We start from the raw sequence: 17,183 nt of genomic DNA on the forward strand, positions 1-17,183 counted from the left end.
TTGTGTTGGAGGCTAACTGAATTTAACCTAAAATCTCAATTAAAACAGCAACAGCTTCAAATTTTCTGTTCTCAAATTCAGAGTGCGACGACACTTCAGATCTCAGTGTTTTTAATATCTATGCCTTCATTCTTTCTGGGAACCTGAATATTAGACAGTTAAGAAACTACATAGGAAGAGGATACATTTTTCTCATGTTTTCTCGTGCACAGAAGGCAATGTCTCCCACAAGACAACTTCACTGATCTGAAAAGATAATTCTGAACAGTAGATGTAAAATTTAGGTAGATAAGTGGAGACGAAGGCTGGGAGCATGTAAGGTAGAGGCAGGCTGAAATCTGTAAGAAAAATACCTGTGCAGGCAGGCTCTCAGGCAGAGCTGTGCACGTGTTTGCCTGTGTGAACAGAGAGATACAACAGCGTCTATCTTGCATGCTTCCCTTAGTGGGTGACAGAATGCGATGTTTGGGTGAGAACATGAGAAGCACATGAGAAGCACAGGGATCTCAGGAACACGAGTGTGTGCCTCACCATCTAAATAGTTTTGAAACAAAAGAAACTGCCCCAAAAGCCACACGGCGAATGTTCAGTTTACTGCAGCAGTCCTACCTACGGGAACACACGTTCAAACTGCAGTCAGACGAACTGTGTAATTACGGTGGTTATATAGTGTTTTTATAAAGAATATTGTGTATAGTTACAGGGCTTAGAAAAAAGCTGTGGTGTCTTGTTTCTTTTCTCTGTAAAAAAAGAAAATAAATCCCATCCCATTGGGATTTATTTAGTTTATTTTTTTGAATTTCTGGATCTTTTTGAGTGAATTTGCATAATGTACTTGAAAGTTTAGTGGAGCTTGCAGTATTGATTTCTAATTTCTGCCTGTGAATAACATAAGATAGAGAGATGATGAAGGCATTAAGGTTCTTTACTATTCTTCTGATAACTAAAACAATGCGGAAAATTACGATAAGAAAGCTAGAAGAAAAAAGGGATGAATGGTTTAAATGTAAGACGGAAAGTAGTAACTTCTAAGTGAAGCAAACTGGATTTTGGAGGTAGAAGCAGATGTAGGAAGGCATGTGCTTTGAGAACTTAGAAATGAACGGGAGATTTATGGCCGTCTGTGATACAGTTTTGTGTAAAGCTGACTTGACTTTTTTCTATATATACATTTATATATATATGTATGTTTAAAGCTTTTTTCACGATGTTGCTAGATTATGGTGATGTGTCACGTAATAAATACAGAAGCTTTTAACAAGTAGGTGACACAATTTCTGGGGAGTTGGAATGGAATCTGTAATGAAAATAGCAGGAATTTTGGGGAGAAACATCTGTGCTCAGGCTTCCTTGAGTTACCCATTCTTATAAGCTACTGCTCTTTTGTAGTCAGTTTAGCACAGCTGAAACAGACGTTCAGAAAATATAACTGGTTTGCTTTGGGCCTTGGTAATGAATAGGTGCTGCAACACAGAATGTAGTAGCAGAAGTGTTCTTCAATCAAGAGCTAGCATAAAATAGTATGTAGGCCTGCTTAATAAGTTTGAGGAATAGCTTATCTTCACTGTGAAGTTACACAATTTTAAAGCTAAGTTGTCTGAAAAACATTATATTTCATAAGGTGATGTTTCTAGGATTTATTTATTATGGTTTTCTCCTATGAAAATATCCTAATTCAAATGTATAGGGCTGGGATTGGATTGTTGTAGTGTGGTTGTTGTCATTTAAGTGAATGGATTTTTGAAAGAAGGTGACAATGTGGTGGTGGTTGTGGGCAGTTGGACCACGTAAGTGGGTTAAATTAAATTTGCGAGTGAATTTGATGGAGTAGGTACTTGCGGCGGAGGGAAAGGAAATTTTCTCTGTAACTAAAATAACGTTCAGATGGTTCATTCAACTTTTTCAGCAGGTGATAAAATTGACCATAAAATGGTTTTCTGAACTAAAAAAAATCAAAGAATCCCTTCCAAGCCTTCTGCTGTAGAAGTCTCTGTTTGTCTATACCGTTAGAACTATCTTACAGGATCACAGAATCCTTAGAGTTGGAAGGGACCTCTAAAGCTCATCTAGACCAACTCCCCTGCGATGAACATGGAATCTTCTTTATAACCTATTTTTAGAATGAAATATTCTTGCTTCTTTGCAGCGGATCACAACTCATTGTAATATGTAGGCTCATTAATTTCATTCAGGATGTTTACTGTGTAAGGTCCTAATGAGCAAAGCTTCATTTCAGAATGGAGTGTTTATAGAAAAAATTCAGCATTTTGACACTGTAATCTCATTCATATAGTTAAGTGTTCTTTGTGGGGAGTCTCTCCCCTCTCCAAATAAATAACCCATGGCAATTCCTGAGTTAACAGTGTATCAGGATATAGATATGTTGTGTGTCAAAGCTGATAGGACGCTGTTGCTGAGTATGTGCAATGAAATGGATTTACACAGATCTAGATTTCTTTTCAACACGTGATAGATAGAAGGTTAATTGATGCTAAATGGAAGCTTTGTTAGCCCTTCAACAGCTACTAAACTAGTGCGGGAGGAATGCAAATCATTACTACAAAAGGCCAAGACCAGTATGTTTTCTTAGGGAGTTTATAGGTCTTTTTTTATCCCTCCCTTCTTTCCCTCCTTCCCGACCGCACAAAACCTAGCCAGCTGTAATGATAGGAGGGGAGAGCGGGCAGCTTTTCTAAACACACACACACACACACACACACACACACACACACTCACTCACTCACTCTCTCGCACTCCTGCCCCCTCTTTTTCCTCTGCGTACCTCAGCAGAGTGACAGCTTCTAGATGTTGCGTGCGAGTGAGTTCAGCTGGTCCTGTGTGGTCTGGGTGTGTGGTCTCCAGCTCAACAGAGAGCCTGCTAACAGGGTGGATGAGAGAGAGCAACATTGTTTACTTTAATTTATTTCGGATGCCGGAACTGTGCCCGGAGTTTCTCCTGAGCTTGATTCCACAGTTAGCAGTGTCAATCCCTCGCAGCTGCAGCGCGCTCTGAAATATGCCCTGAGCTCTTTTACCCAGCGCTATCCCAGCATCTGCCTCAGGTCCAGCCTTTAATTCCTCACCACTCGACAATTTTAATGGCGTTGCTGAGTGCTGTGATTATTTTGCTTTCAGTGTGTCAAGATGCATCTCCGCGAAGGTGTACCTCGCTGGGTTGAGTAAAGAAGGACCTCGGAGATGTTGGTGAAATAGGCAGGTACAGCTGTTGTGAAAGCAAAGCGGCTTTGCTCATTCCTTTGCCTGTCCCCAGACTGTGGCTCTTAGTGACTGGCTGCAATACTCGGTAGCCCTTTGAAAATAAGAAAGTATCGTATTATGTCTTTTAGTACCCTCAGTCTTCTTCATAGTTTGCCCTCCCATCTCAAAACGCGCTCGTTTTCCCAAATCAAAATTGATTTTGGCATGTGGTGTTGTCCCGTAGGTTAACGTGTTTGTCAGTGTTAATATTGGCTTGAATCAACATGCCGGATATGACAGACCAAGACAAATGAGGCTTTGTTGTTTTCTGTGTGCTGTGTGACGATGAAATTGCCGCCCCCCCCGCCCCCCCCCCTTTTTTTTTTCCCCGTTTGTTCATCTTTTCATTATAAGTAGCTTAGTGGTGTTTTGAAGAGGTTTTTTTTCCCCTCAAAATGTAAGATTTGTGAGCATTTCTTGTTTAAATTGACAAGTCTTCTTCTATTATTTAAATAAACATGTGTAGATTCTTAATATCACTTGGAATTTCAGCATTGTTTAGCTTATTCACTTCCCAGTCTTTCCTGGCAAGCTTGCAGGAATGGACTTTGTATTATTAATGCAGTGTTGAAGGCTGTGGAAATTCTAGGGCACTGAAGATCTCCAGAGGGGTTAATAAATGTCAGTTATTTTCACAGCGCTGCTTTTTGGATGCTTTTAAATCTTAGTTTATGTAGATTGTCTGTCTGAATTTATACTGTTGGGAAGATAAAGCACAGAAAAGGTTGCAATAATGTTTTTTTGTCATTTTTGTAATGGTTTTGAATGCAAACATAGAAAACTTTTTGCTTTGTCGTCCTTCTTAGGGTCATCTGCCATGTTCCTTCCGTGATGCTGTTGTACAGTGTTGTACTCAGGGGACCCTCTGGGTTTCCTAGTGAAAACTAATACCTGGATATATTTAGTAGAAGCACAGGTTTGTGTAGTTTAAGGTGCAAAGGCCATCACCTACTGGAATTCAAGCGTTTACTGATTGATTAAAATCATCCATTTCATAAATCTGTTCATTCAGAGAGCGTTTAATGCTGCAACGTTAGTGTGATAGGAGTCCCTAACGTACTGGTTTGGGGTTTGTTTGGTAAGCAGATGATGTTGGAGGCATACTGCAATTTGAACAGGGAAGATGCTGGCCTTTCCTACTGTAGCTATTCCTGCTGTACCTGTTTAAAAGGGTATTCGGTCACATGTATCATATAGCTGAAGGCTTTAATTATATGTGGATGCCATTTTTACCCTGTGTACAGTTTTTTCAGTGCTATGACGTAGACTTTTTCTTTCATCCCTCCTTGACAGCTTAGATTCCTGTTGGTAGATGACCATGACTTTTGCGTTGACCTTGGTTCTGTTGTCCTTCCAGAGCGTCTTTTAAGTTCAGTGTTTTTGACAAAGTGCTACTGAAAACTGCACTTCACTGAATTTTCAGTCACTGGAACCAGCTCACTTTCTTTATTTAGAAGCCAGGAATGCCTTTCTGGCACCTCTCAACTGCTAATTCTTTTGTTGGTGAAATTTATTAGGTGCACATTGTCACCACTCATCTCTGAAGTTCTCTGCCTCTGTCGTGTTTGTAGTTTTAATTTGTGATTTGAACATACAGGCCAGTTTGGTATCCCTAAATCCCAAACTTCTGTTTTTCACTTATGTTATATTTTGGTATTGCTTCAAGAGCAGTAAGCAGTGCTCTGTGTTACAGATCAGTTATGGTGGACATTGGTGGTGTCCTTTCTCTTGGCATTTCGTCTCTGCTTTTCCCTGAGAGGTTAATGTGGAAACTTATTTAAGAATTCCTGTTTTGAACTGGAGTTTTCAGAAAAGCTTCTAGACTTGTGTTTTCCCTTACATTGGAGGATATTTCATTTCTTCACTGCTTGTTTTCAAAAGTGGCTTTTCTAAGGATAAAGAGTGACGATGTCCCATCCTTAGCAAGCCTGTAGTGTTCAGAGCAGTCTGGATTTTTATTTATTTATTTATTTACTGCGCTAAACCTCTGCGAGAGGAGAGTTTATTTGAGAAGCTCATGTAAAGATGAAGATGATGTTTACGAAAGGCATTTTTCAAGATGGTTTTGTAGTAGGTGGTCTTCGCAGAGGCTTTCTAACTCCTTGCACTTCATAACAAGAATTATGACCGAATAATATGGGCAAGATCATAGGAGCAGTCAAACAGATGTCATCCATGTTAAACTTCTGAGGAGATATGGTGAGGAAATGAAGTTTTAAAAAGATGAGAGGGGAGTGGAGAGGGAAAAGAGACTTCTGTTATGTAGAACAAGAATGTTCATTGCAAAAAAGTAGTCTTAACACTTCTTTGATAAACCCATCTTTTCAGAACATCTCATAGAGAAAACACATTTTGCACAATCTCCCCTGTTCTGTCTATGAACCAGTTTGAGTAAGTTTCTTTGAGTAAGAAAGCTGATTTATGTTTTTAAATTTCATTTTATGTAGAATACATGTATTTTAAAAAATAAGATTCCTCTCTAGGGTGATTGTAGAATTGCAGTTATCATTCTTACTTAAGCTTAATGAAGATGAAAAAATGAAACTTCAGTTTCTTAATGAAAGTAAACATAATTATTTTTTCAGCTTTGTCCTAAAGATTAATAAAATGAACTAAAATAGAAAGTCTCTTTTGGGTCATAAGACTATGCAAGCTATGCTTCCCAGTAAACAATTCAGTCATATTGCATATTGCCATGTGTGTCAAAAGGAGGGGAGTGTATTATAAATGAAGACTCTCGAGCATTTATTTGATCTCTATTGCAAGGACAGAATCTGTACTTGGTCTATCACTTTGAAGAAATGAAACCAATTGCTATTTAAAAAAACAAGTCAAATAATAGAGCATCTCATTGCTGTAGTGCTCTTGTTATGTGTTGAGATTTACTGTGGTCTTCTCATCCAAGTGAGGTATTTTGAAACAATTCTGCAATAAGTATGGAAATAATTTAGAAGAAATGTTAGACTTCAGGAGGCTCAGCATTTTTATTGCATTTATTCAACTTATCATGAGGAGAGATACAGTGCCAATTTCTGAAATCCAGAGAAATACATTGTAATATTACTTTTGAGTTTTGATATTGATACAAGCCAATTATCTGTACGCCTGGGTATTTTGAAGGAAACAGCTACAGTGCAAGGGAACCATGAGGTTGGGTGTGAGGGGATGAGAATCAGCCAAAAATACCTGAGTGGCTTCTCGTTTGCTCATTTTCCTTGAGAGTTTTCCCTGAGTTCTTGAAGATGTTGGTTGTGTGTGGGTTGTTGGGTTTTTTTTTTATATCTGTGTTGCTGGTTAATATCCTATGTAGATCTTTACAAACTATTGCTGGAAAATAAGTTATTTTACATTGTGACACTCAGTGTATTTTGCTTCCTATGGAAGATAACAGAAAGTGAAGCCCCACTCCTTGCATCTGTTGTGTGAAGAAAGCTGCAAACTCTATGTAGAGAAGATGTAGAGGGGTACGTGGAGTTTATTCTCCTCATTCTAGGTAAGGTTAAGTACCTGATTGTTTTCCAGTGGACACTTTGCATGTGACTCCAGAGCAAACATGATATACTGAAAAATCAGATCTTCTGTGCCTATGCACATTTTAATTGCATAGGAGTAAACAAAACTTCCCTGTGTTTTCAGTTTCTGATTGCTGCAGGTAGGATTGGGCTTGGGAAGCTTGTTTCTGTAGTGCTGACTGTTGTTTTGTCAGGTGATGCCTTGTTAATGTAGCAAAGAGGGCTTTGAATCTAGTATGTGTGAGACAACAGCTTGACATGCTGTGCAGCTCCAGGATTAGAAATCCTGACAGCTGATTGAGTTCATCGTTTTCAGCAAGGAAGTGGATCAACGGTAGTTCAGGTGAGCTAAATGAACAACAGTAAGATGAGAGTAAGGAAGAGGAGTTATCAGGTTGTCAGGATTTGAAGGGAGCACTGGGGTATTAACCCCTCTTGTCCTCCCCTGTTGACACTGTGCTCCAGAAGTCGTAGGGAAGATTGGCAGGATAAGGGCAGGAAATAGCTCAGCTGCAGGGCTTGGACCTGGCTTCGGTTTTGAAGTGAGGCAGGGACTGACTGCCTCTGAAAAATAGAGAAAGAAACATAAGCAGGGCTTACAGGAGCAAGAGAGAGGGACTGCCTGCCAGAGCATAACCTTTTCTTCTGTATCTGGAGACTACCTCCAGCTGATTCTTTGTAGTTTGCTCACATCGTCCTCCTCTCCTTCAGTGTTGCTCCAGCAAAGAGGTTGTAGACAATCTCCACTGATTTCTGTAGCCCCATGTTAGAGATATGAAATGTTCCAGCATTTTACATAGCAGCTTATAAGAGGAACCACGAGACTAAATTGTTGAATTCCTTTTTCATCCGTTTGATACTTGCAGGAACCTGAGAAATTAATGTCAAACTAAAAACATACTGTCATTTTTAATATTGGGACTTCAGATGTTGAAATCAAAAAGCCTTTGTTCCAGAGGCATATTTTATGAGTTAATTGTGGCCTCTTAACAGATAATGCTTTATCAGACTGCAACTTGTTAAGTTTTTGTTTATTCCACTGAAGTATTCATCTCTTGTTAATTGCATATTCATTAGTAGTCTCAAATATTTATCTGAAGTTAACAGTTCTATCTAGAACTTGAATATTTCAGAGCATTGTGTAGCATTTCTTACACTCAGTACACGTTTTGCACTTATTTCAGGTGTGAGTATGGGCTCTGAAGTTGAGAAATTGAGAAGTTTGTACAGTAAAGTTTTATTATAAGTCATCTGCTATGCATCTGTGGTGTAGATGGAGATAGGTTTCTGTTCAGGGGGTGGTATTTGATTGATTTGATTTGGTCTCTTTTAACCATGAGAGCTTCTTCCTTGTTCCTGCCTTTCCATTTCCATCTTCATGATTGCTGTGCATTCCAGCTTCAGAAAATAAAGAAAAAAATTTCCTTCCTTCCTTCTTTGAATCTAGTGGCAGATCTATAGTTAAGAATTATAAGTGTGGGGGTATTGCTGGGAACTAAGCTGCTTCAGGTTGTGCTCATATGCTTCTTGTAGGTGCATGAAGGAAACTGCTAATAAACAATAGGAATTCCTGATCAGATTCACAGTGGGCTGCGTGACAGAGGTGCCATACTGGTGTTTCTGATTCAAGTGAATACTCTTTTGGAAATTTTTTTTTTTTTTTTTTTTAATTATTATAATTTTGTGTACCTTAATGTTTATCTGTTGGGATATGATTTGTTTTATTGGTGTTTTCTGCTAGCATAGTGTTCGTAAGAAATGTTTTTCTTCTCTTAGTTTATCGAAGTGTCGATGTTTAATACAAATTAACGTTGGGGTTTCCTCCCCATGGGAGTATTTGTGCCAAACAGTCAGTTCTTGATGGGGAAGTAATCCCAGTACATGTCCGTAGTCTAATACTTAGCAATTCTAAACTTTCTGAGCAATGCAATTGATAATTTTATAATAGAAGAGTGAGAATTTTCGATGTGATTTGGAGTATATAAAGTGTTTTGGTGGTTTAGGGTTTTTTTTTTTGTTTGCTTGTTTTTTCTGAATCTATGTTTTCTTTTCAATTCAGAACTAGGGCTATGCCCATTATAAAAAATGGAACTGCAGAATAGGTGTGGGTATTCTTTATTGTTTGATAACTGCGGTAAAAAGAGCTTTGAGAATGGTGTTTCACATAAGCAGGTTTTTTTCCTATCATTTTAGAAGGCTTTTTTTAATAACTTTTATGTAATATAGTTATTTTTAAATGTTTTTTTTCTTGCTTAACAGGTGCAAGTGGCTAAGTTTGCAGTAACTAAGTAGGCATCATGTCTCGAGCACGCCAGCCCCCACTTGTGACTGGCATCTCTCCCAATGAGGGCATCTCATGGACAAAAGTGACAATTCGAGGAGAAAATTTGGGAACTGGGCCAACGGACCTCATAGGTAAGCTGAAAATAAATTTGTAACTTTAGATACTGTTGAGTGGCTCATTTAGGATTTGATTAGAATTGTATTTTCATTGCAAATAATATGGTAAAATCGATTGCATGTTATGAGAAATGCCCTTTCGTGTCTGTGCACTTGAATCCATGAACTCAGGGATGCTCTTCAATGTCTAGCAAATCAGAGTAACTGTACTTTGTTAAATGGCCTCTTAGCCTAACTCAGCGTCCTGTACTGAAAACTTAACGAGGGCTTATGGGAGTGTATGAAAAGAGAGTAGATACAAAGGTACACTCCTTTGCTACTTTCCCAGGCACTGAGACTTTCTATTGCAGCTGTTTTCAGTGCATTGTGAAGATCACTGAGCATTACTGTTCCTTGAGTTAGTGTAAAAGTCAATTCGTATGTCTGCAACAATCTATGACCAAGTGGATTCAGCAGTTCAGCTGCACATTGTGTGAAGAGCTTTCACTGTTTTGATTTTAACATGGTAACTTCAGTTGAATTGTCATGGTTCTGGAAGACTGATCAGTTTTTTCTGTGGTTCTTCTGTGTAGATCTTGATGACCATTACCTTCTGTTGACGCTTCTCCAGGATGAGAAGTGCAGGCAAATTTAACTTTTCTGCATATTTTTTTGACCCTCCCTGTTGTTTTTCAATGCATTGGTTTTATTACTAATATCTTGAGATAGGAGAACATCATCTTGGATACATGCAGTGTACAGGATGTGAATGTACTTTTACATAATACTGTATGCTTATTTTTTTTCATAGAATTGTTTTCCATATAATTAGCATTAAACATCAAGTTGATGTTTTTCACTGATCTGCTTACTGTAGTCCCATGCTTTAATGTGTGAGGTATAGCAGTCAGTTTAGGGCCTGCCATCTGTGAATGTAAGATTGCTTTTGCCTGTGTGCTTCTCTTTGTTCATTGAATTTCAGTGGCTGTTTTATAGCACTACTCAGTTTCATAAGATCTGTTCTGCATTTTGTTCTAGCTTTTACTGTCTTTATGTTCTGAATGAATTAATATCATCAGCAAACATTGTAACCTCTTTAACTTGTCATTTATGAGTATATTGAACAGCAGAGTTTCTAGCTGATGCCATGTGGAAATTTTCTTCAGTAAAAACATACCATTTACTGCAGCCTTGCTTCTGTCTTTTAGCAAGCCATTTATGAAGTTGAGTCGTATCCTATGGCTACTTAATATTAGTCCTCTAGAGAAGGACTTAGTAAAATCTTTTGGAAATCCAAGGTAACTATAACTACTGGAATTTCCTGTTTTCTTTTTTTCTAATTTAAGCATATGTATACTTTGGTATTCATGCTAGAGACAATCTTTCTAATTTGTTGAGGAATCATGACTCCTCTGAAGTCTACTGGAATTTTGTTTGGCTTTATTAGAACCAATACTTCACTTCGTGGCAGTAAACCAAGATTCCCAAATTCCATTCTTGGCCACCACATTGAGCTTTATGGCCAAGCCAAGTATGAACTACTACAATTTTCCCCCTAATTTCAGTTTGCTGCCTCTTTTAGAGAAGAGTTAGTATTTTCCTGAGCTGCTAGACAGGGTTGTGGTACCCTGTATGAATGTTTATTGAAACATACTCAAAAACTGGTGGTGTTATGAGTAGGTACATTCCTACTTATCTGCGTGGTTAATGAATCTCAATAACCCCATCAGTGTACTGGTGCAGTCTTTGTGTAAGTGAACAACACTAGGTTCTTGAAAGGAAGGCACTTCCCAAACTGTTTCTCAGTATTATAGCTGACTGACTGCTATTTTTTTTTGTTTGTTTTTGGAGTAACTCTGCAGCATATAGCTGCTGCTAATCTCATGTTTAAGGTAAAAGTAAAAAATGATTTGCTGTAATTTCTTCTTTTCCACTTCACTCATTTGAATATCAGCTTTTCCAGTAAGTGACTAAAGCCCCAGACACATTAGGATTTAATGGTTAAATTAGGCACGTAAATAGTCCCCGTGAGTTGGATGGAAATACTTGCAAAAGTGAGTCTTTGTAGGCACGCAATTTAAGGAAGTGAGGGTTTTATAACATTTATAATCTACTACTTGAGATACATTAGAGTAAAACAAAAAGCAGTAAGCTATTTTTTTATATACATGGAGTACCACATGATAGAATATGGCTTTTGGTTTCATTTAAGGGAGAGCCTTCTTGTAATCTGTTTGTATCCTTGAAACTAAATAAACATTTTATTTGTAACTCCATAGCTCACAGTACAAAATCCACCAGATTCACACAGCATTTATGCTTTTGAAGTTTAGTTTGTCTCTTAAGACATTTGCAGTTGTGTTTTTGAATACATTGTAAAATTGTTGATTTATAAGGGAAGTCTAATGAGAATTACTTGTTTCTATTTATTGAAATAGGCAGAGGGCTGGACTCTCCAAAATACTCCATGAAAACTAGACCTCTAATATTCTCAAATATCCTCATACCTTATAGCAGATCAAAACAAGGTTTTATTTAAGGAGAAATTGTCTGTTTTGAGGAGGAAATAGTTTTATTTTTACCATCAATCTCTCCTGACATGCCTTTGTTTCAGCAGTTGCCCTGTGCCGCTACTGTACTTTGTGAAGTATATGAGGAGCTGAGATTTTAGTTTGCATTTTTAAGGTACAGATAAATGTAGTTTCCCTCCTTTTAAGAAGTGTCAGATCACGTGGTATTCTCTTGTGAGCTTTAAGAACTTCTAGTGACTGGGAAATAGTTGATACAAGGATCTTCAAAATTGTTATTGAAAGCTTCTGCCCTACCAAATTGCTCAGGCTTAGATTATACTCAGGCTTTTTTTAAACTCTAGGGTGAAAATCTGTCTTTATGAATGGTTCAGGCTATTCTGCTGCAGTGCATTTCCCAATCAGAGAGAAGTCTAACAAAAAACGAGAGATTTAATTTTAGTGTAAGGTTAAAAGCCATGTGTCATAAATGTGTGTTTTTTCCCATCATCTGTTGAAAAAATAAATATTCTAGCCTGGTTAAAGTGTTGCAAATAAAGAGCAAGCAAAATTGTTTTTGATTTGGAAGACTTAATTTGCTTTTTTGTTTTTGCCTCCCTCACCTCCTTTTAGGCATGCATAAGAAATGTATCTCGTGCCCTTGCTCAAGTAAAATTGCCTTCAGTAGTAATAAGATTCAAGGCCTTTCTGTTTTTTATTTTTTGGGTTTTGTTTTCAAAATAGATTTTGGCAGGGAGTAGGGCATTTTAATGTCTGACAAAATCATGAAAGCTGCCAAATTTGTCTGCTGTGTAATGTCAGGGGTTTAAATTGTTAGGAAAAGTAAGTGTGAAGCTTTGGTACTGAGCCACATATGCTGATCCCTTTCTGTCTGTATTTGCTAAATTGGTCATAGCTTTCTAGAAATTAGCCAAGCCAAGCCAACAGGGAAAGAACTGCTTTGCCTGACTAACATGTTCTAGTACAGCCAGCACACTAGTACGGCCTTATCATTTTAGACATATGGTAAAGGGTTTTATTTAAGAAGACAGTAATGAAGTCTGTAATCAAGTCTGTTAGGAACCTTTTTGTATTGATATTATAGATCTTAAGAGCTTCCTAATTCTTTAGGATAAAGAAGCTCAAATTGGAAATGTGAAGCTGTAGATCCAAGGAAAAAAAATCTATCTATTCCGCGATCCAGAGTCCTGATCTGACCAGAACTGATGAGTTGATCTGACTGGTCTGACTACATGAGATGTAGCCTCAGGGAAACCTGAGCTTGTATTTAAGTGTACATTGACTCTTAGTTTTTAAGACTATTATTAAATGCTAAACTAACAAAATTAAACACTGACACTAAAGCTTGACTTGCTTTAATATGTCCTAATCTTTCTCTGTGAGAGAGCTTTGTCGCGGAATCACAGAATGGCCAGGGTAGGAAGGGACCTCAAGGATCATGCCACATGCAGGGCCAACAACCTCCCCATTTAATACTAGACCAGGCTGCCCAGGGCCCCATCCAATCTGGCCTTGAACACCTCCAGGGACAGGGCATCCACAACCTCTCTGGGCAGCCTGTTCCAGCACCTCACCACTCTCTCTGTAAAGAGCTTCCCCCTGATGTCCAACCTAAATCTTCCCTCCCTCAACTTAAAACCCTTTCCCCTTGTCCTGCTGTTATCTACCCTTTCAAAGAGTTGATGGATAAAACGTTGTATTTTTTCTTCCAGCATGCATCATTTCTACTTCAGTTATGAGAAAGTATAGAGGAAGAGACAAATGAATGTCAGATGACTATTTTTTTATATGCATACAACAACAGCAGTCTATTCTGCAGATCATAGATTTTTATACAGAAGAAATGAGGACAGAATAATTTTTAAGGAGCATTTTTTTCCTTTTTAAACCAGTATCATCATCTTGCAGTGTCTGCGAAAGTGTCATTAAATATACTTTGAGAAACATTTCTTTTTTTTGTGAATAGTTAGCAGTATCTCTTTGTTTTTTGCTCAGCCAAGTCACACAGACCAAACTTTCTATAGTATTACACTGTGCAGTGCTGAATAGCAGTTCTGTAGTCTTGCTGATAGAGGATATTATTAAGTTGCAGTAGCTCCATAACTGATGGCAGAGATTAAAATAAGCTCAAAGTAGCACAGTCTCAAGTGGCACTAGGACACTAGGACTGAAGTCACGTGAGGAATATCTGAAAAATGTATTCATGACTCCTAAACTGTAGTTGCCTGTAAGGCACTAGAGAAGGGTCATACGTCTGTGTCTAAAATACGTGAAGCATCATAAATGTTTTTGCCTTACTGAATTTCAGAAGATACTTGTGTTCATAGGATGTTGATTTTTGTAATTTGTTTGGGTTTTTTTCCTCCCCTGTAGGTTTAACGATATGTGGGCACAATTGTCTGCTCACTGCTGAATGGATGTCTGCTAGTAAAATTGTGTGTCGAGTTGGACAAGCTAAAAATGACAAAGGAGATATTATTGTCACTACAAAATCTGGTGGCAGAGGAACTTCAACTGTTTCCTTCAAGCTGCTGAAACCGGAAAAAATAGGTACTTCTCTTGTTCAAACTTGCATCTGTTTTGATTGCTAGAGGAAAATATAATTGAATGCCTGTATAAATAAATTATATGTTTAAAATGGGTTCATGTCGAGACAGTCCTCAGCTGTCCAGAAAAAGCAGGGTATATTATTAAAATGTAGAAATGATATTTGTGATATCAGTTCTGCTTTCTCAGTATCCTGATAAAATCATCAAGGACTAATGAAAAGTGTCCATTTGTGTTTGTAAACAGAAGTACTAAACTTGTAAAATTTTCAGGAAATTCATAACAGATCCAGTAAATATTCATACTGCTTTTTAATTTGCTAGATACATAGGTCACTCTGAAAGTAATAACTGTTTATTTCCATGGAAACCACAACAGATACAAAAAATACAATAGCACTATTTGATAGAGCAAATTTCCAACTACAAGACGCTGTTTTTCAACATAGTCACCACCGTAACTATGTGTTTTTGAATAGTGATGAGCAAGAGCCTGCATGCTGTGGTAGCCAAATCTGCACCAGCAGAGGTAACTCTCCATTTTAAGCTGCTCTGACAGTGTCATTGCTAGGAAGATGTTGACAGTGCAGTCCATCATTCATCGACCTGAACAAAGTGCCAAAAGAAGGTACCAAATCTGGACTGTGGGGTGGGTGTAGTAGGACAGTCCAGCCAACACTGGTAGTGTGCTCCATGGTCTTCAAACTGGTATGGAGTTTGGCATTATTGTGTTGTAAGAGAAAGATTGTCTTCTTTGGCCTTATTCTGAAGTTTGAGCCTTTAGCTCAGTCAGCATCTCGATGTAATGGTCTGAATTGATGATTTGCCTGGGTGCCAGGAAATCCAGTAGAATCACCCCTTTACAATATTCCATTGTTGCCACCATTGTTTCCAACACACTGAAGACAATATTCAGCTCTATACAGAGTTCCCTGGTCATAATCTGCCAATTTGTGCAGCTGAGTTAATCAAGGTACTCTTCATTTCTTGGTGTGACAGCAGTACATGGCCATGGAACATGGCTGTTGCCTCTGCTGAAGCTCACGTCTACAGCCTTGCTGTGTTCACATCCATTGTATGGTCTTGATAAACGTTCAGCGAGCGTTGATGAATGTCATTGGGTGCCATTTTTTTCTGTCTGGAGGAATTCATTGCCCTTTGTTTCATACGCACTTCCATGCTGTTGGACTGCCCCTCTGCTGCCATCTGTAACACTACAACAAAATATAATGGAATACTGGTGTGAAGGTTCAAGATCTGCTGCCATACCATTAGTGTCTGACTCTGATGTTGTGGGCCATCATTATAGAATAGGAGGCATTACTTTCAGAGAGTTCTTGTAAATTCGAAGTATAAACCAGATACTGAGTTTTACATCTAAATCCTGAGCTGACAGTTGGTCTTCAAAAGGAAAAGCTGAATCTTTAGTATTGTTTCTGATTTGTAATTCAAGCCACCCTCCAAGGTCTTGAGTATTTCTCTCGTGGTGTTTAACCATTAAAGTTATGTTGCCAAGCAGTCTAGGAACTGTAGCCTTAATAACCTCTAGATTTTAAACATTTGTTTCAGAGCACCTTATTGAGGAAGTTGTCTAGTCATCTTTTCTAGCACTGAGATTCCCACAAGAATATCTGGTTTTGACTTTTGCTCTCTGCAGTTTAATGGCAGCTAAATAAAGCATTATTTCTTTTAAGCTGAACTAGAAGCTGGCCATTAGAAAGGTGAAAAGCAGGCAGGTATTAATGGTGAAATTTTTTGTGGTGGGAGAGGAAAATGAATATTAAAAGAACAAACAAAAAACAACATTGGGATCTTGATATTTTCTCATCTTGAATATCTTATGTTAAAGAAGGGGGTGATGACGAACGTGGCTGGCTGCATTTTTGGCCAGAGCCAAACGTTTACCTGTTGTCATTGCTGTAAAGCTGTGGAAACAAGGCCAGTTCCTTGTCCAACTTCAGTCATCCATGTTGGCACACAGCCAAAACTGGCCTACTTTTTCATTATTAGTGACACAGAAAAAAGATCTTTCCTAAAATATGCAGGTAGGAAGGCCGCTGGCTAATTGCTTGTTTTCAGAGTAGCTGATGACAAGACATATTAAAATACTTGAAGGAATGGAAAATGTTAATATGCTATTATTAGGAAAACGCTTTTCATTTAAATGGACCTGTACATTCTATGGACCTGTACATTCTCTAAGAGGTAATGTTTGATGCCCAGTCATTATTGATACCTTTTTAACAGCTAAAATAAAATAATTCAGCTTAATTGTATCCAGGTTGTTTTGCAGTGTAACTTCCAATATATTACCTAGGCATCCATTTTATATTTATCAGGATCTTCCAAATTAGATCAGTATGTTAGAAGTCGATAGTGCTTGACAGTCCTTGTTTTTTTAAGGATTTGTGCTTTGTTTTCTCTAGGTATCTTGGATCAGTCTGCTGTCTGGGTGGATGAAATGAACTATTATGACATGCGCACTGATAGAAACAAAGGGATTCCCCCTTTGTCCCTACGTCCGGCTAATCCACTTGGTATTGAGATGGACAAGTGAGTACCAAATGCCTTTAATCCACTTTTTTAGTGTTTCTCTATATATATATGTCTTTATAAATTTCAGAAAAGTTTTAATAATTTACAGGGTAGGAAAGGATTTAAAAATGCATGTGCTTCAGTGGATGGCATAGTGTTTGGGACTCAGAAGAGTTGTTGGTGCACAATCTCTTCTGCTTCACAGTCCATTTTTAGATAATTAATTAGATCTGTAGATTAAAAAAAGAAAATAAAAAACTATAGATCTAAAAGTCTGATGTGTTGAACTCCACTGATGCTTATATTTTGAGGACTGGTAAATAACCTAAGGCTTTGGATTTATACATTGTGGTTATGGAATGCTTACTGGAGCATCTGAGCATCTGAGTTTAATGGGGCTTTTAAGAATGTTTAGATTGCTTTCT

The 17,183-nt window shown here is 38.0% G+C and overlaps 1 protein-coding gene across 1 annotated transcript in view; it reads left to right on the top strand.

Annotated features, from left to right (window-relative positions):
• Nucleotides 1-17,183, top strand: part of EXOC2 (exocyst complex component 2) — a 127,291-nt gene that overhangs the window by 3,938 nt on the left and 106,170 nt on the right. The window contains exons 2-4 of the mRNA XM_048939216.1: nt 9,030-9,185; nt 14,051-14,227; nt 16,650-16,776. Of these exons, the coding sequence (XP_048795173.1) occupies nt 9,068-9,185; nt 14,051-14,227; nt 16,650-16,776 (422 nt within the window). The 5' untranslated portion in view covers nt 9,030-9,067. The remainder of the gene's footprint in view (nt 1-9,029; nt 9,186-14,050; nt 14,228-16,649; nt 16,777-17,183) is intronic.

This window comes from Lagopus muta, chromosome 3 (genome assembly GCF_023343835.1).
Source record: "Lagopus muta isolate bLagMut1 chromosome 3, bLagMut1 primary, whole genome shotgun sequence".
Lineage (NCBI taxonomy): Eukaryota > Metazoa > Chordata > Aves > Galliformes > Phasianidae > Lagopus > Lagopus muta.